The sequence below is a fragment of the Dendrobates tinctorius genome, unplaced genomic scaffold, assembly GCF_039654945.1.
Source record: "Dendrobates tinctorius isolate UK_male_01 unplaced genomic scaffold, ASM3965494v1 ptg000007l, whole genome shotgun sequence".
NCBI classification, from domain to species: Eukaryota; Metazoa; Chordata; class Amphibia; order Anura; family Dendrobatidae; genus Dendrobates; species Dendrobates tinctorius.
In genome coordinates this window covers 45,468,361-45,491,163 of record NW_027361675.1, presented here as the reverse complement: position 1 = coordinate 45,491,163, position 22,803 = coordinate 45,468,361, and the positions used below count along the sequence as shown (strand labels likewise).

The window sequence follows — 22,803 nt, the reverse complement described above, 5'->3', positions numbered from 1 at the left end:
CCAGGCAGACATGGACTTAGCCACCCAGGTGGAGGCAAAAATTGGACAGAGAGAAGCGCCAGCTGCTTCAAAGGCTGACTTAGCTAAGGACTCAATCTGCCTATCCGTAGTGTCTTTAAGAGACACACCGTCCGGCAGTGACAAGACTGTCTTGGAAGACAGGCGAGAAACCAGTGGGTCCACATTAGGGGATTCTGCCCATTTACCAATGAGGTCTGGGCTGAAGGGATAAAGAATGTCTAGCTGCTTCCTTCCTTGGAAATGCTTTTCAGGATGTTCCCAGTGTTTAGCCATAATTGCTTCAAATTCCCTGTGATTGGGGAAGGTTCGTGAAGGACGTTTTACCTGTTTGAAGGAAACGGAGTGCTCCTGAGCAGGAGCCTCATTCTCCTGTGGGTTAAGAGTTTGGGTAATTGCAGAGATAAGGCTATTGACCATATCCTGCATTTTTGAGACCTGGTCCTATCATTCTCAGACTGGGAATTCAAATCCGACCCGAAAACCACCTCCAAGGAGTGGGCATGGGGAGAGGAGAGCATCCTAGATGATGCAGAGGGGCCCGAGGAACTAGATGAGGAACTAGCAAGAGCCCACTTCCTTTGCTTTGTACCAGATCTGTCCCTGCGATGGTCGTGATAAGGTGGGTGCGAGACGCCGTGAGAGGCGTTTGGAGCACTGAAAAATGTGGAAGACGCTCCAGGACCTGGACCAGGGACTATGATGCTTTTGTCAGGTCAGAGACCGAATGACATGGCAACAGTCCACTCCGGGGGGAGGGGTGTGCTCTCATACCGGGCGTTAGGGGGCTCCTGTGGGATAGACATGGTGGAAGGGCTGCAGGACAGACAGAAAGGGGAAGACTGACTTGAGGACCACTTTCTTTTACAAAGGGCATAGGCGTAATGAACCACGGTAGGCTTAGAGGGGCAACGAGAAGCCTCTGCAGGGTTGGGCATAAGTCGAGCCTTGGAAATGCTTCTGAGAATGGGCTATATAGGATACAGAGAAAGAGGAGAGGGTAGGAGCCTACCAAATGCCAGCAATGGTCAGCAGATGACTGCGAGGTTAGCTGTGTCCCCCTGTGGCAGATTTCTTCAGCTAAACGCGGGTCCGACGCCGAGTGCGCAGAAGCTATGCAGGAGAAAGCAGTGTCTCAGACAGAATTACATCTGCTAAGGCACAAGAAACGATGAGGCATCGGCTGAGCAGCGTTACAACAAGCATGATGAAGAGCGGTGGGCATGACCAAGAACGCCAGCTGGTGAAAAATAAAGTATCATTCTGATTTGCTGACAGCCAGGAGCCAGCAAGATAAGCCGGGCGACAAAGAATAGAAGGCACCCCTCCGTTTGGTGAATTGCCGGGGGGGGGGCGTGTACCGACAGGAAAGGAAACTCCTTGATAGGAGCAAAAGTGAGACGGGAGGACGCACACTGTGGAGCGGGGGGGCATGGCCAAGCTTGCCGGCAAGACTTTCTATTGTCTAAAAAAGGCGTGCGATTCAAAATGGCAGTGGTGAGTGGCCAGAGCAACCCGGAAGGCTGCGTGGCCAGAAAGAAAGGAGGGGGGAGAGTGGGCCACTTAGTGCGAGGTCGGCCAGAGGAAAACGGCAGAAGCTATGCAGGGCTATAGGGATAAAATCCGTCCTGCCACCTAACAGTGATGCTATGGCCACCGCTAAGCGAGAGTGAGCAATGTGGGTGACACCATACTGCTCTCTCGGTTGCATGAATATGGGAAAACCGGGTGAGAAATCACCCCCTGTTACCCTGAAGATGAAGAACCTGAAAAACAAGGGAAAAACATTAATCAAACACAACAGGTGACCTGAAAAGGAAAACTGCGGATCTGGGATCAGATCCAGGTCCACCTCCTACAGACACTAATCTTAAACTGAGGTACTTGGTGCCGGTCAGTGGGTGTACTGCTGAAGAGGAGCCATTTTCTTTTTTTTGCATAGTGTCAGCCTCCTAGCGACAGCAGCATACACCCATGGCTACCTGTGTCCCCCAATGAAGCGATAAAGAAAGGTGCCATACATAACAAAAACAAATAAAATAATCTTGAATAAACTAGTCACCGACTGGTACAGAAGGAGAGAGGACCCTGCACGTGAGGGCTCACAATCTACAAGGAATAGGTGAGGATACAGAAGGTGAGGGTAGAGCTGATCGTGCTGCGGTATGGTGGTTCAAGGGGTTACTATAGGTTGTATGCATGTCAAAAGAGGTAGGATGCATTATCATAGTTGTAAACATGGTTGCCTAGCTTAGGGACCCACTCAAATGAGTTTCATTCCCCCACTTCCAAGTATTGAACCCCTAGCCATGCCTCTGGCCCCTCAGCCTTTAAAAGCCAGAACCTTCACAGATTAAGTCATTCCTGCATTATCAGCGCAGCTTCAATCTTTAGACATGCAGAAGTAACTTTGGCGACATCATGGTTTTGTGGCGAAAGGTCTTTTAACATGTGGAAATATGGAGGATTTGAAGATGAGGGAGCATGGTAAACCCTCTACACTGTGTGGATGTGTCAGTCACATACAGTGTGTGTAACATTCACACTTATAAATGCCAAAGTTTGTAGGCAAATGCCAAACAAATTGTGCAAAGAGGTCGGTAAACAAGTGCCGAATAGACTTGTATAGTCAATTGGAATTCTTTTAAATTATCTGAAAACAGCTCATGTAAATGCTCCCTACATGTTTCTGTGTGATGGTACACAGAAGGGGCACACATTTAAATTTTGCCCAGGGCCATACTTTGTCAAAAATTGGCCCTGCAGACCAGATCACCCCTTTGGGCCATTACTAGCAAACATCTCAATTTTAAGAACTGACTGGTCACTTGCTGCTATATCAACATACATGGACACTACTTCTTGAAAGGTGCCATTGTCACATTACAATATTCTCCTCCCTTGTCAGTGGGTTTATAGTAATCACTGATCAGAGCAGACTGACCTTTTTAAGTATAGTACTTGCGAATAACTCCTTCCTAAAAGTATCAATAATTCAGATTTTTCTGCCACCATTCTTGGAATTAATGAATTACTAAATTAAAGATTTCTATACAAAAGAATAATCATTTTCTCTACTGCATACAACTTACAGCTGTAAGAAAAGAAAACACACTGTGGGAAAATACACTTAACATAAGAAAAAAGGTATTTTAGCCAGGAAATAAAAAAATAACTTACTGTACTTTTCTTTGTTTCTAAATGCAAACATCGAATCATGGCATTAACATTTGTGGTACAGGTTTTCCAGTCTTTTCCATATTCACTAAGATCACATTGGGGAAATACAGAGGCTAGAAATTCTGCAAATCAAATAGAGAGCAGTCAAGCTTAAAATGTCATGCATATAAAAGCCGTTGAACAACCGCTTTAAATAGGAAACTGATGTTGACACTCACTACAACAGTTAATGTACAAAGCCACTGTGGACCTCTTGTGACTGTGAGAAATAGTGTGTAACCTGTCTATGGCCACATTCACACTGCAGTAATCCTAATCACTATATTCCATCAGGATTTGTAAAAGGCGCTAACCTCATTATAGCTTTCTCCATGTAGTTTCCACTCTTAAGGCCTTTTTACATTTAGCGATGCACCAGCGATCCGACCAGCGATACGACCCGGTCAGGATCGCTGGTGCATCACTAAATGATCGCTAGTGAGCTTCCACATAGGAAGATCTCACAGCGATGCAGCAGCGACGCAGCGCACGATACTCACCTTTCACACTCAGTGATCCTGACATCCTGCCGACCGCGTCCAGCGTCGCTCGTCTCACATAGCAGGAAGCCGAGCAGGAAGCAGACGACGAGAAATGGAGCCGCGCGATCAGCGGGGGAGCCGGTCGGAGGTAAGTATCACACATAGCGATATCGCTATAACGTCACAAAATCGGTGACGTTTTAGCTAGCTAGCAATATCGCTATGTGTAAAACCCCCTTTAGGCCAAGTTCACAGGTGGATTTGTTACAGAAATTTTCCACAATGTGTGAACATAGCCTTAGTTGTGGCCAACAAATAAATACAAAATAGTGACCAGATTAGCCCTGTTAAATCTGTATATACTAGACCATGTTTGTCATTGTGTTTATAAATACACCTTACCCACATAGCTACTTGTCATAATCATTAAAGGGGTTGGCCACTACTTTTATTTTGATGGTCTACGCTTGAGATAAGCCATCGATATCTGATTGTGGGATGGCGACACCCAGAACCCCCTGCCGATCAGCTCTTCGCGGCTGGGGCTGGAAGTTTTCAGAGGCTGCTAAAACACAGTAGCTCCATCATTTCAATAGTGGCCACGGCTGGGTACTGCACATCCACCCCCTATTCATTTCATTCAAATGAATATGGGGTGGAACTTCAGTACTTGCCATTATTAGTCTTGGCAAAGCTGCTATGTTCCATCAGCCTCCTGGTAACAGCTAATTGACAGAGGTGGTGGGCTTCCTACCCCCATTTTCAGATGCCTATATTAAGGACAGGCCGTAAATAAAAAGTAGTTGCAAATCTCTGTAGTAGAGAAACCTGTATTGAAGAGGATTTCCTGTCTCATAACAAAAGTAATATGTAAGCGCTGTGGAGTATCATGGAGCTATTTTGATCAAACATAATAAATTATGATTAACGCTTTAAAGTTTTCATGGCCATGGTACATGTGGATGAGCCTTCTCATACACTACTTAAAGAAGACGTGTTTAAGAGGGTCTTTATCAGGCAAGATATGCTCATAAAACGGATTATTATCTCATACTTTTTAACAAATTGTATTTATTTTACTCACTTATATAGTACCACTAATTTTCACAGCACTTAACAGGCATTATCGTGACTGTCCCCATTGGGGCTCACAATCTAAATTCCTTATTGTCTTTGGAGTGTGGGAGAAAACCGGAGGCATCTCACAGGGAGAACATACAAACTCCTTGCAGATGTTGTCCTTGGTGGAATTTGAACCCAGGATGCCAGTGCTGCAAAGCTACAAATGCCAGTCACAGAGCCATTGTGCGGCCCTAATTCACACCTTATGCCACAAATATTTGTTAGATATGGGTCTCTCCAATGGGATCCACATATATCTCAATAATGGGGTCATGATGTGAGTGTATCAGTGGAGAGTTGGTTGAAATTCCCACACATATACATGTGTTGCTCCCTCTATTTATTTGTCTCAATGAAGAAATCCACATCTTCCTTTTATGACACATCTGGTATATTTGCCAACTTTTTTCTTCTAATACTGTATGTATTTCTATTGAAAAGTTTATAGTTTTTAAAAACAAAATTAAATCCTCTGGTAGCCCACCACCCTTATCCCAAACATCAGATTACAAATGTGCTTTCTTTTGTCTTTTTTTTTACAACCACCCCCCCACCACACGATAAGTACCTCATCATATCAACCATACAAATTGTAAAAGTTAACCAGCAAAAGTGCGTGCAATTACGGTACAGTACACAAAAGATGAGCTTAGACCTCACGATCTTCAGAAAAAGAAACATCATATTAATAATGTGTCATCATCCTATACATTTTCCTTTTGCTAAGACTATAAATTTTAATATAATAATTTTACATATGGCTTAAAAGATCAGATTCTTTGCATTCCCAAAAAAATGTGGATGAAAACTTAAAAATTGGTCCGCTATATATCAACTAAAAGATTATTAAGCTAATCCTAATCAGAAGCCTATTAATTCTCAAGAATGCTAACCAGGTATCAAATCATGGTGCCCAAATCGACTTGAATTTGTTGAGAAAACGCCTTTTCCAGTTTCAATCGAATTTATCTTTATCTCTATTTATACACACACAGTGCTGTCCAATACGTTTACAAGCTATATAAAGCATTTTGGCAATTGGTATTTTCACTGGATCATTTGTTTGCAAGTTTTCCATGTAACCAAATACACATACACCAATTTATAACTCAAATGCTTGGCTGATAACGTCCACCACCCTTTTCCAATATCTATAAAAAATATATATAAAATAATTTCGCGCACAAAAACCTCACTATAATAAGAAATTTATTGAGATAAAAAAACTCTTAGATTACAATACACACAATTCACCCAAGGAGTAGTGAATTAATTGGTTCCATGGAAAAAAAACAAAGTGCTTTTGTTAAAAAATTTTTCCAAACATGCTGTTGTAGGCTCAATTAATGAAGTTCCAATCAAGAAAACAAAAATCACTACGATACTTTTGAGGATTCAGGAATGTGTTCTGAGGCTATAGCAATTTACTTAAGATGCGTATAGATCTGGAAATTCTCATTAGAACACAAAACCCCAATGATAAACATATAAGATTTCAACAGTAAGTATATAAAATCGATATAGCGCTATATCTCTAAATAAAAACTACAAAGAGGTCAAAAAGTGTGTAAATCACACCACCTGAGGTAGAAAAATGTTACTAAATGTCATCCAGCTATGAAAACATTCCTAGGAATGAATGAATAATAATTGCAGAGAAAATGGCAGATTGATTCCAGTCACATGGAGATTGCCCCGGCCGGTGGCTATATCTCCTGCCAATTAATAGGAAGCAACTTTCTATGTTAAAAGTACCTTCAATGTCCCAAAAAATATAGCCAGCTATTAATAAGCAACTGCGGCACACATGATCTATACTTGCGGTTCCATTAAATGTGGCATCTCCGTTCTATGAGGTGAGGAAAGCAGAACCTGAAGTAACGCCAATATCACGTGTTCAGCAGGGTTCAGACTGTGTAGTGCTGCGTCTCCATTAACTTGAGCATCTCCGCTCTCTGGATTGAGAGGAGCAGGACCTAGCGTGACGCTGGTGTCACGTGTTCAGGTGCGATCCAAATAGAACACCAGTGTTAGAGAACGGTGCGGCACGTATCTCTACAACAAATAGGAAATAGGAGATACTTGCGCCGGTTAGTTGTAGAAAAGGTCCCGGTGGTCTAGGTTAGCAGCTGCAGATCTACTATTAGAGAAAATAGGAGCCAGACTTAGCATGCCACGGATGATCACGCGACCAAAGCTTGCCTGCTGGCTAAATAAAGTACAGGTTGCAGAAAGGACAAAAAAACATCCAACGCGTTTCAGAAAGAACGCTTTCCTTCATCAGGGATGGTCCTTTCTGTTCAAAGGGGGCCTTTTATGCAGCCCTTCAAGGTCATTCTAATTAAAGAAAGCCAAATAATTCCAAATCGCTATTAAGACCTTTCGGGATGAGAGTGTCCAATATAAAAATCCATTTTGTCTCCATACGGGACATAAGGGCTATATAATTGCCTTTTCTCCAAGGTGGTGGTACTATTAAAAATCCTGTAATTTCCATACATTTTGTCTGACCTCTATGGTAATCTATAAAATGTTTAGAAAGTGGATGACCTATAAAATTATTTTTTATATTTCTAATGTGTTCACTTATACGAGTTTTTAGTGGCCGTTTCGTGCGACCTACGTATAATTTATCACAGGGGCATTTAATTAAATAAATAACCCCTTCAGAAGAACAGGTGATAAAATCTTTTATCATATATGTTTGGCCATCCTTAATTATTGCCTGTTTTCTGACGGTGCAGGTATGTGTGCACATCTTACATTTCCGACAAGGAAAAAAACCTTTCATATTAAACAATATACTGGACTGTTGGATTGGTAACTTATGCACCGTAGGTGCAATAATATTTCCCAAATTGCGCGCTTTTTTATAGATAAAACGTGGGGTTTTTGGTAAAAAGCCTCCTAATATTTCATCATCTTTCAATATGTCCCAGTGTTTATTAACTATTCTTTTCAGCAAATATGAATTGGAATTATATTGTGTGATTATTGGAATAAAGTTAGAAATACCCATATTTTTCCTATTAGAATGTTTTTTTAGGAGATCTTGACGGGGCAAGTGGGTAACAGATTTTTTTGGGCAGGAGGTTCTACTTCCCTAATTCAATTTTTGAATGACATTAATAAAAATGATTTCTTTTTAAAATTTACGGCCACTACTAGTACCCAGAGTATCCATTTTTTGGATCTAAAAATTTTTATTGACAAATCTGAAATACACACTTGTACTTTTAATAAACCCACGGATGCTAATAGCTTCATTCCAATTGATAGTTGTCATTTACCCAGCTGGCTTTTAAATGTCCCGAAAAGCCAGTATATGCGGGTCTATTGGAATTGTTCTAATCCCCTGGACTTTGGTAATGAGGCTGATTTTTTTAACAAAAAAATTTGTAGAAAAGGGGTATAATATTAGAAGGGTCAAAAAAATCTGTTACCCAGTTGCCCCGTCAAGATCTCCTAAAAAAACATTCTAATAGGAAAAATATGGATATTTTTAACTTTATTCCAATAATCACACAATATAATTCCAATTCATATTTGCTGAAAAGAATAGTTAATAAACACTGGGACATATTGAAAGATGATAAAATATTAGGAAGCTTTTTACCAAAAACCCCACGTTTTATCTATAAAAAAAGCGCGCAATTTGGGAAATAATATTGCACCTACGGTGCATAAGTTACCAATCCACAAGTCCAGTATATTGTTTAATATGAAAGGTTTTTTTCCTTGTCGGAAATGTAAGTTGTGCACACATACCTGCACCGTCAGAAAACAGGCAATAATTAAGGATGGCCAAACATATATGATAAAAGATTTTATCACCTGTTCTTCTGAAGGGGTTATTTATTTAATTAAATGCCCCTATGATAAATTATACGTAGGTCGCACGAAACGGCCTCTAAAAACTCGTATAAGTGAACACATTAGAAATATAAAAAATAATTTTATAGGTCATCCACTTTCTAAACATTTTATAGATTACCATAGAGGTCAGACAAAATGTATGGAAATTACAGGATTTTTAATAGTACCACCACCTTGGAGAAAAGGCAATTATATAGCCCGTATGTCCCGTATGGAGACAAAATGGATTTTTATATTGGACACTCTCATGCCGAAAGGTCTTAATAGCGATTTGGAATTATTTGGCTTTCTTTAATTAGAATGACCTTGAAGGGCTGCATAAAAGGCCCCCTTAGAACAGAAAGGACCATCCCTGATGAAGGAAAGCGTTCTTTCCGAAACGCGTTGGATGTTTTTTTGTCCTTTCTGCAACCTGTACTTTATTTAGCCAGCAGGCAAGCTTTGGTCGCGTGATCATCCGTGGCATGCTAAGTCCGGCTCCTATTTTCTCTAACAGCAGATCTACAGCTGCTAACCTAGACCACCGGGACCTTTTCTACAACTAACTGCTGCAAGTATCTCCTATTTCCTATTTGTTTTAGAGATATGTGCCGCACCGTTCTCTAACACTGGTATTCTATTTGGATCGCACCTGAACACGTGACACCAGCGTCACGCTAGGTCCTGCTCCTCTCAATCCAGAGAGTGGAGACGCTGAAATTAATGGAGACGCAGCACTACACAGTCTGAACCCTGCTGAACACGTGATATTGGCGTTACTTCAGGTTCTGCTTTCCTCACCTCATAGAACGGAGATGCCACATTTAATGGAACCGCAAGTATAGATCATGTGTGCCGCAGTTGCTTATTAATAGCTGGCTTTATTTTTTGGGACATTGAAGGTACTTTTAACATAGAAAGTTGCTTCCTATTAATTGGCAGGAGATATAGCCACCGGCCGGGGCAATCTCCATGTGACTGGAATCAATCTGCCATTTTCTCTGCAATTATTATTCATTCATTCCTAGGAATGTTTTCATAGCTGGATGACATTTAGTAACATTTTTCTACCTCAGGTGGTGTGATTTACACACTTTTTGACCTCTTTGTAGTTTTTATTTAGAGATATAGCGCTATATCGATTTTATATACTTACTGTTGAAATCTTATATGTTTATCATTGGGGTTTTGTGTTCTAATGAGAAGTTCTAGATCTATACGCATCTTAAGTAAATTGCTATAGCCTCAGAACACATTCCTGAATCCTCAAAAGTATCGTAGTGATTTTTGTTTTCTTGATTGGAACTTCATTAATTGAGCCTACAACAGCATGTTTGGAAAAAAATTTTAACAAAAGCACTTTGTTTTTTTTTCCATGGAACCAATTAAATCACTACTCCTTGGGTGAATTGTGTGTATTGTAATCTAAGAGTTTTTTATCTCAATAAATTTCTTATTATAGTGAGGTTTTTGTGCGCAAAATTATTTTATATATATTTTTTATTGATTATATTGACAAAATAGTGTTTTTTTTGTTCAATTTTGCAGCACTATATACTCTTGAGCGCCACTGTAGAGACCTTTTTTGATTTGTCTTTTCCAATATCTATCCAGTTTTCGAGAAGTCCAAATAATGTGGAGTAGTGAGACATAACCAGCACAATATCTTGGACAACAGGCATCAGCTCCCACTCGCACTCCATAGAAGAATTTGGGGTTCAATAAACTCTGTAGGAAATATAATTATATAAGTGTGACAGTCTGTGTGCCTCCCCATGAGATAATTGTTTGATCCTCACCAATAACTCCTGCCATTTTCATTCCTCTATAGCGCAAATTTCCCCTTTCCATTTTCCACTAATTTTACCAGGATAATTATCTAGCATTAAACATAATAGCGAACAATAGACCATGGATATAATTCCAGAGGAATGTTCTGGTTTACAGATTAGGTTTAGGACCTTGTTAACCTTGATACCTTCTCCACACCATTCCTTGTAATCAGCTCAATTGGCATGATGCATTTGAAAGTATTTTATAGAAATCATTGGAGCCTATATGAAGAAAGAACGTAGACGATTATCCAATAACTAAGCTATTCCCCTATATCCAATTATCTTCCAATCCTAAAAAACCCTTCAAATAAAAAAAAAGATTAGGTAACAATCAAATTCCCCATATGGACGTAAATTGTGATGGCTCCTTGCTTTTCTGGATATCCTGAACTTTCCAAACTTGGCAGGGGTAACGTTAGGCGATGCTTTGATTAGTTACACTTCAATTCCTCACATAAGTGGAGGGATAAACAAGCGATGTGGTTAACCCCTTAACGACCAGGGGTATTTTTGGTTTTGCATTTTCATTTTTCCCTCTCCTTCTTTCCAGAGCCATAACTTTTTTATTTTTCCGTCTATATGGCCATGTGAGGGCTTATTTTTTGCGGGACGAGTTGTACTTTTAAATGACACCATTGGTTTTACCATGTCGTGTACTCGAAAACGGGAAAAAAATTCCAAGTGCGGTGAAATTGCAAAAAAAGTGTAATCCCACACTTGTTTTTTGCTTGGCTTTTTTGCTAGGTTCACTAGATGCTAAATCTGACCTGCCATTATGATTCTCCAGGTCATTACGAGTTCATAGACACCAAACATGTCTATGTCCTCTTTTATCTAAGTGGTGAAAAAAAATTCCAAAGTTTGCTAAAGAAGAGAAAAAAAAAAAAAGCGCAATTTTCCGAGATCCGTAGCGTCTCCATTTTTCATGACCTGGGGTCGGGTGAGGGCTTAGTTTTTCCGTGCCGGGCTGACGTTTTTAATGATACCACTTTTGTGCAGATACGTTCTTTTGATCGCCCGTTATTGCATTTTAATGCAATGTCTTGGCGACCAAAAAAACGTAACTCTGGAGTTTTGAATTTTTTTCTCGCTACGCCGTTTAGCGATCGGGTTAATGCTTTATTTTATTGACAGATCGGGCGATTCTGAATGCGGCGATACCTAATATGTGTATGTGGGATTTTTTTTTTACTGTTTTATTTTGATTGGGGCAAAAGGGGGGTGATTTGAACTTTTAGGTTTTTTTAATTTTTTTTTTATTTTTAAACATTTTTTTTTTTTAACTTTTGGCATGCTTCAATAGCCTCCATAGGAGGCTAGAAGCATGGGCAACCCGATCGGCTCTGCTACATATGGGCGATCAGCAGATCGCCCATATGTAGCAAATTTACTGCTGTGCTTTCAGCGCTGACCACCGGGTGGCGCTGAAAGCCATATGCCTGGAACAACCATAGGGGTCTCATAGAGACCTCTGGTTGTCCAGGCAATATGACGCCGACCCCCGATCACGTGACCGGGGGGGGGGGGGGGGGGGTCGGCGATGAGGACAGCTTTGACAGCGGGATTTAACTAGTTAATAGGTCCGGGCGGACGGCGATTCCGCTCGCGCCTATTGCGGGTACATGTCAGATGTTCATAACAGCTGACATGTCCCGGCTTTGATGCGGGCTCAGCGCCGGAGCCCTCATCAAAGCAGGGGAGATGTCTGATGACGGACTGTGTCCGTCATTGGACATTAAGGGGTTAAATAGCTGTCAAGTTGGGTCTCAATTCATCCCACCATCTTTAACGTTGAAGTTGTGCCACTAAGAAATAGGCCCAGGGATTAGGCAGTTGCAATTGGCGGAGCTTTACGAGATAGGGGTACCCATTTAATGTTAATTATTCCAATTAATATTCTCTAATAAAATTGTAGGTATTTATTGGATCAATCACATCAAAAATACAATCTCTCTATAGGTTGTAATCCACTTAGGTTCTGACTAGCAAATGAATCACTGCACTCTACTATGTTGCTTTTAACAATGTGTTCAGTTATTATCTATCGAAAGTTAGGCCTCTTTCACACATCCGTTTTTTGTAATCCGGCACGATGCGGCGAAATTTTTCATAACCGGATCCAGCACCGGATCCGGTTTTGTCCCATAAGCTTTCATTGTCGCCGCATCGTGCCGGATGGTTATGCGTCGTGTCCGGTTGTTGCCGGACACGGCAAAAATTAGCCATCCGGCATCTGCAAAAAACGTTCTCTGCAACGTTTTTTGTCAGTGCCGGACCGGCTTTTTCCACAGCGCATGCCCGGACTCTGTGAATGTTAACCCCACAAGTGCCCGGCGAGAGAGAGATCTCTCTCTGTCACCCGGACACTTGTGAGAGATCTCTCTCGCCGGGCACTTGTGGGGTTAACACTCACAGTGTCTGGGTGAGAGAGAGAGATCTCTCTGTGGGGTTAACCCCACAAGTGCCCGGCAAGAGAGAGATTCTCTCGCCTGGACACTGAGTGTTAACCTCACATGTCTCTCTCTCTCTCTCTACCCCCCTCTCCTCATCCCTCCCCTCCCCTTTCCTCTCCTCCCCTCCCCTCACCTCACCTCCCTTTCAGCAGCTGTCTCTCTCAGCGGCTGCCTCTGTCCACCTCCTCCTACGGCTCCTTTAAATCTTGTCCGAGCCCTATCAGACGCCGCACACACATCCGGTGTCACGGCTGCAGGCCGGATCCGGCGGCCCGGCTTTTCGCCGCGCGCCGCCGGACCCCACACACCGGATGTGTGAAAGTAGCCTTAAAAGGGGGTTATTTGGCTGGTTGAAAATGGTGGTCTACCTAAATTTCTGTCTCATTACCAAAACCATCTAAATGTTGTTTGTCTCTTTCTTATATATGTGGTAATATTGTGGGTAACAAATCCTATCTCATAATTTGTTTAGTTGTTATAGTTATACTGTTACATTGTTTCTTTTGTTTATATTTCAGTGTAATTTCCCCCTATTTGATATGTTGTAACAAACTAAGTTCTCCCTATGCAGTTTCCCAACGTCCCCCTTTCCTTTTCCCCTCTCATCCTCTCTGTTAATAAACAAACCCCTCAATTCCCAACCTACTTACCCCTTTGCCTTTACCTCTCTCCCCCCCTTGTTAATTATTAAAGATTCAATAAAAATTATTGGAAAAGAAAATGGTGGTCTTGTCCATAAATAGTAATATATTAGATCATCCCTTGAAAGCATGACAGTAACAAAGCTGAGCCAAGTCCCGCATCTCCTTTAATGCCCGGTACTTTTAGCAGCGGCTGTGACGGGTATTACAGTTTACTACAGATTCATTCCGTTAGACTAAGCTGCAAGTTACAGTTGCTACTACAAGTATGAAGCTGTACCTGGTATACCATGAAGGACCCCTAAATTGCTGATCATCAGGGTTACTGAGAGTCAGACCCCATTAATCTAACACTGATGGTCTCTCCTAGAGAAAGTCTATCAATTTTAAAGACCCAGATATTCTCTTTAAAAACCATTTCAATTTACATTACCTCTTATTCCTGCAACCTTGTTGGCATCAAGTGCCAGTAATCCTTGTACACTTGCTTCAGTAGCACTGCTCAACAACGCCTCTTTAGTGAACAAGGTGCGAACCAAGTAACGAGCAGCATACTTTGGCTGTGTCTTCTGTCTTGCCTTCACCAAAAAACTGCCTGGGACTTTGATGTTCCTACTTGGATCGCCAAGAAACTCTGAAAATAAAGCAATTAAGGAACACTCAGAAAGTACAATATTGTCAATGTGTAAGATGGAAAATAAAAGCAAAAACTCCAACTTTATTCGCACTATAATGCCAATGCAAACCAGAAAAATGTCTGGAGGGAAGAGCAAAATCACGCTGTGTTGTTATAACGGCATGGATGCATGAAGCTGTGCTGCTGTCTGCAGGTCCCCCACACTATTCCCCTGTGAGCCAACATCTGCATCGTCCTTTCTGGCTTTCTGTTCCAGACATCAATGGCAGCTGACTGACCGTGTTCTGTTGGGTTCTGTAGAACTGTGATGCGTGCGGTAGATGACAAAGTATGTGGAGCCTCTAATGCAGAAATGATCTCAGCTAGTGATGAGCGAACGTGCTCAGATAATGTGCTATCCGAGCATGCTCATGTGCTAACCAAGTGTCTTCAGCGTGCTTGAAAAATAAGTTTGAGTCTTCGCGGCTGTAGCTCTTCGATAGCTACAACACATGCAGGGATTACCTGTTTGCTTGGCAATCCCTGCATGTGTTGCGGCTGTCGATGCACTCTAACTTAAATCTGACACTCACTTGGTAAACAGAAATTCTTCCGGGAGAATAGAAGCAATGGAAGGGGACAGGCTTCCACAAGTAACTTACCATGTATTGGACCCAGTTGAACTGAAGATGATGGTAATTCTTCACTTGTAACGTTTGTTGGCATAATCAATGGTTCAATCTCAGCTGCCGCTCCCCTTGCCTTTATTTGTCCCTTTGATGAAGATGCAGGAGGCATGGTGATAGTAGGTGGAGAAGAACAAGTGCTTTCAGGCAAAGTTTCAATTTTTACTTCTTTATTCTCTTCATCTGACACAGTAATGATGGGCTGCAAGGAATGGGTAGATACAATGGTAGGGAGAGGTGGACTTGATCTGTGAAGAGTCTGCTGAGCTTCCATTGGAAGTGGCAACGAAGGAACGGGCTCAAATTTTTTGGTGCTCAGATGCAGTTTTCGTGGAGTGTTCCTTGAAGGATGTAGTATCAGTGAGCTTGGGGCTCTTGGTGGAAAGTGAGCTAGTCTCTGTGCAGGCATAGTGAAACAAAAAAAAAGGATTAATAACCCAAACACTCATTAAAATGGTGTGAATAATTCTGCAATAATTTTTTATGACAATTACAATAAAATGAAGAAACTTTGCACACTGTCTTGATTAAAAATATCCTACAGTTCCTGTGCAGAAATTAATTACCTCCATATTTAATGCTACCAGTGTGTACTGCAAATATGCGTTTCACCATCCCCAAGTTTCTTATAAATCTACTCCTGGACACTGGAAAGTTGTCTATGGTCAGGGTGGGTAATTACACACATTTATCTAGAATTAAAAACCGTATAAGCATCCCCTTTGCATTCTTGTACATTTGGCAAATATATAATATGAACATGTATAATGAGCCCGCCCCACATCACATCCTTTATCCATTCATTACGAGAGGGTACACCAGGCTCAGGACCCCTTGACACGTCCATTTTTTACGTCCGTATGTAGTCCATTTTTTAAGAAACGCAAAGACATAAACAAGCACACCCATTGTATTCAATGGTAGTGCGCACGTGTCAGGTTTTTCCAGATTTTTTTTTTTTATGCTTTGCTATTTTTACGCATTAAAAACAATATTTTACAAAAATGAATTTGATTTTACATCGTCATACTCTGAGCGCTTTAAACTTTTTATTTATTTGCCAAAAGAGCCATATTAAGTATTTTTCTTTGTGGGACCATTCGATGTTTTCATTTCTACCCTTTTTTTCTACATACGACTTTTTGATCGCTTTTGATTCACTTTTTGCTAGTCCATATGATGAAAAAGTGACATTTTTGGCATGTTTTTATTATTTTTTTTACGGCATTCGCCATAAGGAATAAATAATTTGCCATTTTTATAGAGAGGGTCGTTCCGGAAGCGTCGATACCAATTATGTGTACTTTTTTTGTTTTATCACAAATGCTACATTTTGTGTGGCAAACAGATTTTAGTGATTTGTGTGTGCGCTTTTTTGTGTGTTTTTTACATATTTTATTTTACTTTTTTTTTTTTTTTTTTTTTTAATTTTTCACTTAGTCCAACTATGGTACATGTATAATTTTTATTTTGATCTTTGGCCCCTTACACTGCAGTGCTCATCTCACTGATTGTGCCTGTAAGTCCAAGCTTATTGCTGTATCTCACAGGCCACCGCACCTTGGGGTCATCACATGATTTCAGGGTACCATGGTAACCATTGGAACCCACGATTCTCATCGCGGGAGTACGAAGTTAATCGGAGAATCCTCCGGTGGGCCCGCCCTCTGACCAGCACAACTCCTGCTTCCTTCACTAGTGCCTGCTCTGCCCTATAATCCGATCGTTCGTGCGCACCGAGCAGTGAGTGCATTATTCCATACCCGATGCCGGCGGCGGGCCGTCTGCACTGCTCAGCAACAAGTGATGTGAAGTGGGGGCTTTCTCATCAACTACTGCTGCCAGCTTCTATTGATCTAATCGAGGACTTCACAGCTGAGAGCGCGGTGAGCGCAATGAGATCAATAGAACCCGGCAGCAGCAGCAGGTGATTAGAAAGCCCTCACTTCACATCACTTGTTGCTGAGCAGTGCAGGTGTCAACCGGCATCGGGTATGGAATAACACAATCACAGTAAAGTCAGCACAGACTGTGACTGCACACACAGCATGGGAGCGTCTAAAACGGAGTTGATGTTTTGAGGGAATTATGTCACCAGAAGGGGCGGGGCCTCCTTCTGTCCCGTGAAGACCGGATAGCATGAAGCAGTGTTGCGCTGAGGCTGCTGGAGAGGAGGGAAATGAAGAGTGGCACCACGGAGCTGTGTGAGGAGAGGACTGAGGGGCTGCACCATGGACCCGTGTACAGATGGAAATGAGGACACAGGACTCTGTGTGAGTGCTCTGAGGATATATTTTGGAAAGGGTTGATGCAACTGGGGCTGCATAGGGAAGATGATGATAATGAGGGGCTGTGTGGAGAAGGGGCATGATGATGAGGGGCTGTGTGGAGAAGGGATGATGAGGGCTGTGTGGAAAAGGGGGCATGATGATGAGAGTCTGTGTGGAGAAAGGGGTAAGTTGATGAGGGGCTGTGTGGAGAGGGGGAGTGAGAAAAGTCTCATAGTGCAGCGCTGAGCTCAGAGAGTTCACCAGCAGAAACACAGCCTCAGTAATCTTTGGTAACCTCAATGAGGTCACCGCTGCTCAACTGACGCTGCACTCGCAGCAGCTCATTCCTCAGTGGTTCTCAGCCTGGAGGTCGCATCTCGGCACCGTCCAGGTTGAAAACTGTTTATCCACCAGACATGGATTACGGTGTCGGACAGAACGTCGGCCAGGTGAGGGATATTGGTGTTTATTTTTGTTTTAATATAGGAGATGAGGGATTTAATGAAACAGGCACATGTCTAATACAGTTTTTTTGTGCTAATTGAACATTATTCTTCTCGGCAGCACTTGTCTTGTTTACACAAATTATCTGCTGCCGATAAGCATAATTTTAAATCAAGTTTAAAAATCATTGCACCCAGCAAATGAGCGTTTTGCTTGTTTGTAAGGTGATTGTTTGGACAGGTACATAGTTGAAAAAAATCCCTGATTATCAGCTTGATTAGATGAAAGCTAAGGGAAGACTCTGCAGCTAGTACCCATTAAGCATGGTGGTACCCAAGAATAATTTTCTCTGGCGGGTCCAAACTACTCCAGTCCAACGCTGGTTGCGATTGACAGCGGTATTTAAGCGGTTAATTGGCACCGAAACCAGCGTGGCTGATATAGCAAGGAGTCAGCTGTCATGTACATGTGACAGCCGCGGGAATTGCTGCCGGCGGGTGGTGCTATTCCCTTATTCTTCAGCCGCGTTAACAAGCATATCATCGGTCATTAAGGGGTTAAATAAAGCAGTTTTGTATTTTATATTTCCTTTTTTTTAAGCTTTGAGAAAATTTTATTGACATACTTAGGTGCGGACTATATGAGTTTGTTTAGGCGATTAGGCGGAAAAGCTCTAAAAACGCATGTCCATTTTTCTACCTGCGAATTTTCTAAATCTACTGCAAGTCTAGAGGGAAAATCTGCACAGAAAACATGCACATGTACCGGCAAGAGAAACTGACATACTGTGGATTTTTAAACACATCGCAGGTCAGTTTACGCTGAGTATAATAAAAGCACAGAAGGCAGTAGATTTCTATAAACCCATCCACTTTGTTGGAACTGTAAGACACTGCGTTTTTGATGCAGCAAAAAAACACAGCATCAAAAACGCAGCAAAAGCTCATTGTGGGAACGTACATGAAGGATGTGATTATGAATACATACCGATTAAGCTTCTATAGGGCACCAGTTACACACATAAGTGATATGTACAGTGTCTTGTTTACAGCCTATTAGTGATACTCATACCTTTACCCAGCCCTTTAGAGTAGGCTTGGTGAATTGAGGTGTCTCTCCTTGTGGGATGCATTGATATAGGGTGGCCTGCCTGATCTAATCGTATGGGTGCCACTAATACCTCGGTCTGGAAGCCATGTTTTTGAATGAAGATCTATTTCTATTTTTAAAGAAATGTTTGCATAAAATGAAGCTGTCATATGCAGCATTTTTAATTATCTCACGATGAGACACATATTTTTGTGACTGATGCCCTATGCAAGCCTCATATGAGTGCATTTATAATACTGGGCACCTCTTCTACTCCATTCAGGTAGGGTGTGAGTGGTTGTTTTATCAGTATTTTGCATCTGGGATCTGATGTCTTATTCCAAAGAAATGCACGTTTTTCTTATATGTACATGAGCTCTTTCAGTCTATGGGGCAAACACTGAACTGTATGAGAATCTGCCTCCAGAGCTTGTTTTAAATAAAGAGGGATTTACCAGTGTGATATGTAATGGCCACTCTCTGCCCTCATAATCACACACCTCTGCAGTGAGATCAGAACTGACAAAGGATAGCATTAAAAAGGTTGTCCACTACTCGGACAACTCCTTCTCAATCAATATGTTCGCCCTTATACAATAGCATCTTATACTCACCTCCAGCGCCGTTCCAACAGTGTCGGCACTGGTTTTCCTGTGGCCAAACAGTGCTGGCTTCACTCTCCCCTCCTTCAGACAAATCAGACATCCAGAAGAAGTGAGAGCTGCGGCTGCTCTCTCATTACCTCCGAATGTCCATTATATCTGAAGGAGACGAGAGAGAAGCCAGCGTTGCTGGGACACAGTAGTCATCAGAACCATTGGGGAATGAAGGTGGTATTATTTTCCTGGGGTTAACATAACAATTAAAAAGGTGTTCCCTGAGTAATGGACAACCCCTTTAAACACATCTGCGGTTGTCCTCTTAGTGCTTCAACTTCCATCTCACAGGCAGCCAGTGTTGCAATATTGCAGAGCTGTGAGAGCTGCAGCAGATGAGTTTGTAAGAAGACAAAGTTCAGTTCTACTATTCTGTATTAGTTACATGTCTCATACTGCTAACGTCTCCTTTTATTAAAAATAGAGACATGTTCTCAAGCAGATCAGTGTCCGGCCCATAGCTCTGAATAGCTCATTTAAATATATAAGAAAAAAAACTTGGATTTCTCTGGAATAATACATGGGATTGCATATATCAAGGTATAATTATATTCAGCTTCCAATGACCTACATGCCCATATAGACGGCCTAGCAAGATTGATTCTACTGACACATTCCATTTAGATTTAAAGTAGAATGAACCCACAGATTTTGACAGGACCAGCTGACCATCTAATATATATGGGGGGACTCCAGACTCAGAACATTCATGGCTATGAAGAAGCCTGGAAACAGATTGTTTGGTGACAGATAAGTTATGTGGGCAAGTAGCAAATAAAAATGGTTAGGAACCCAAAAATTTTTATAAACAAAATAAATTTAAAAAAAAATATGTTACTCACAGGCTTTAAATGTGGTTTCATCCGTGCATGGTGCATCTCAGATACCCTCCTCTGGAGCAAATCCATCTTTTTATCCAGTTTGAGGACCATTTCATACACAGCCTAAAATGTTACAATGTTGTAATCAATTGTGCCTGTGGTGGCCATTACTTCATTTCATTCTCCCAGCTTAAAGAAACGGTACATGTTCATATATAGGACCAGTTGTAAAAGAAACCAAACACACACACACAACACATGAAATCTGTAAGCTCTACATTCGCTATGCTGATTAGTCCATATTGCCAAGGAAAGCAGTTTTGCATGTAGTATGTATGTACAGGGTGTGAAATAAGTATTGAACACGTTACCAATTTTTCTATGTAAGTATATTTCTAAAGATGCTATTGACATTAAATTCTCACCAAATGTCGGTAACAACCCATCCAATCCACACAGGCAAATAAATCAAATCATAGAGGTCAATAAATTAAGTTATGTGTAATTTTATACAAAGTGATTTTCTGGATTTTATTTTTGATATCCTCACTCTCAATGTAAAAATTAACCTACCCTTAACATTATAGACTGTTCATGTCTTTGTCAGTGGGCCAACTTACAAAATCAGCAAGGGATCAAATAATTATTTCCTTCACTATGTATGGAGTGTGTGCATAGTGACTACACATATGGATGTGTGGAAGAGTATACAGCAACTTTGTATAAATGTATCAATTTATATTATTTTACTGTTCCTGAGGATTGTATATGGCAGCAATTCTTAACCAAAGTGCATTGGCACCCTGGGGTGATATTGGAACCCCATGAGGGGTGCTACAACAACCTGGTTAAAGGGTGGGAAACACCGTAAAATCCTTTTCTCCGAGACGCTCATTGGGGGACACAGATACTGTGGTGTATGCTTCTGCCGCTAGGAGGCTGACACTAAGTGAAAAAAAGAGGTTAGCTCCTCCTCCGCAGTATACACCCTCGCCCCTATTGCGGGCGGAAATCAGTTTGGTGCCAAAGCAGTAGGAGGACAAAAAATCAGCCTTAATACAGGTACAACATGTCCAAAGGAAAACACCACCCTTATATCAAATAAGTAAACACATATTAATTTAAACAAGAGCCAACTGGCTAATAGGGTGGGTGCTGTGTCCCCCAATGAGGGTCTCGAAGAAAAGGATTTTACGGTGAGTACTCACAAAAATCCATGTTTCTCCTTCGTCTCATTGGGGGACACAGATACTGTGGGACGTCCTAAAGCAGTCCCTGGGTGGGAGATTGACTCACCGATCCAAGCTACATGCACCTCCTGTTTAAAGGTGCGCCACCGCTGCTTGGAGACTCCTTCTACCCAGGCTTGCATCCGCCGAGGCCTGAGTATGGATATTATGTTTGGCAAATGTGTGCAGGCTGGACCAGGTTGCTGCCTTGCAAACCTGTTCTATCGAAGCCTGGTGCCAAAGCGCCCAAGAGGCGCCCACCGACCGGGTAGAGTGCGCTCTGATCCCTGCCGGAATCGGCGTGCCTCTAATGCAGTAGGACTCCTGAATAGTCAAACGAATCCATCTGGCTATGGTCGACTTTGCGGCAGCGAGTCCCTTCCTGCGTTCTTCAGGGAGCACGAACAGCGTGTCCAGCTGAGGAAAGGGTGCCATCCGTGACACGTACCTCCGGAGGGCTCTTATCAGGTCGAACGTGTGAAGAGCCTTCTTCCACACGGTGCACCGGTGCTGGACAAAATGAAGGCAAAGCAACATCTTCATTGATGTGACAAAGAGGACAAGACCTTCGGCAGAAAAAGAGGGGCTGGTCTGACGACCACCTTATACCTATGGAAAGTGAGGAACGGAGCTCGGCAGGATAGAGCTGCCAGCTCTGAAACCCGCCTGATGGAAGTGATGGCCACTAGGGGAACAACTTTCCAGGAAAGGTACCTCAAAGCGATATCCTGAAGCGGTTCCAAAGGAGCTTCCTGCAGAACACTTAGGACCATGTTAGGAACCCAGGCGTCCATTGGCGCCATATAGGGAGGTATCAAGTGGGACACTCCCCGGATGAAAAGTTTTCACCTGCAAATTGGTAGCAACCCTGCACTGGAACAGGACAGATAAGGCCGACATTTGTCTCCTGCGGAAACCTGGAGCAAAGCCCAAGTCTAATGCTCTACCGACTGAGCTATCCGGGCTCTCTGAGCCCGACTGGAGAAAAACCAAGATGTTGGAGATTGAGAATCTTAGCGGAGAAACACCGCGGCCTCGACATCAAGCAAAGAACACCTTCCAGGTGTGGTGGTAAATTGATGCTGAAGCAGGCCTCCGGGCGCTAATGGTTGTAGCGACCACCTTGCTCCCGAACCCTGCCTGGGTTAGAATCCAAGATTCAACGGCCCTGCTGTTAAACACAAGGTCCCTGAGTTCGGGTGGCAAATTAGCCCTTGAGACGGTAGATCTGGGTGCTCTAGCAGGCGCCTAGGAACATCGGCAAGCAGCTGCCTTAGATCTGCGTACCACGCTCGACGGGGCCAGTCTGGGGCCAGCAGAATTGTCGGCCCCCCTTCCGTCTTGATCCCTTTGCTGACTCTCGAGAG

The 22,803-nt window shown here is 42.3% G+C and overlaps 1 protein-coding gene across 2 annotated transcripts in view; it reads right to left on the bottom strand.

Annotated features, from left to right (window-relative positions):
* The window catches only part of BEND2 (BEN domain containing 2), a 66,515-nt gene that overhangs the window by 5,154 nt on the left and 38,558 nt on the right, over window positions 1-22,803 (bottom strand). For both annotated transcript variants that reach the window (XM_073574156.1, XM_073574163.1), the window contains exons 5-8: window positions 20,229-20,330; window positions 14,904-15,324; window positions 14,059-14,259; window positions 3,199-3,320 (exon numbers count right to left, since the gene is read on the bottom strand). In XM_073574156.1, coding sequence (XP_073430257.1) covers window positions 3,199-3,320; window positions 14,059-14,259; window positions 14,904-15,324; window positions 20,229-20,330 — 846 coding nt within the window. The remainder of the gene's footprint in view (window positions 1-3,198; window positions 3,321-14,058; window positions 14,260-14,903; window positions 15,325-20,228; window positions 20,331-22,803) is intronic.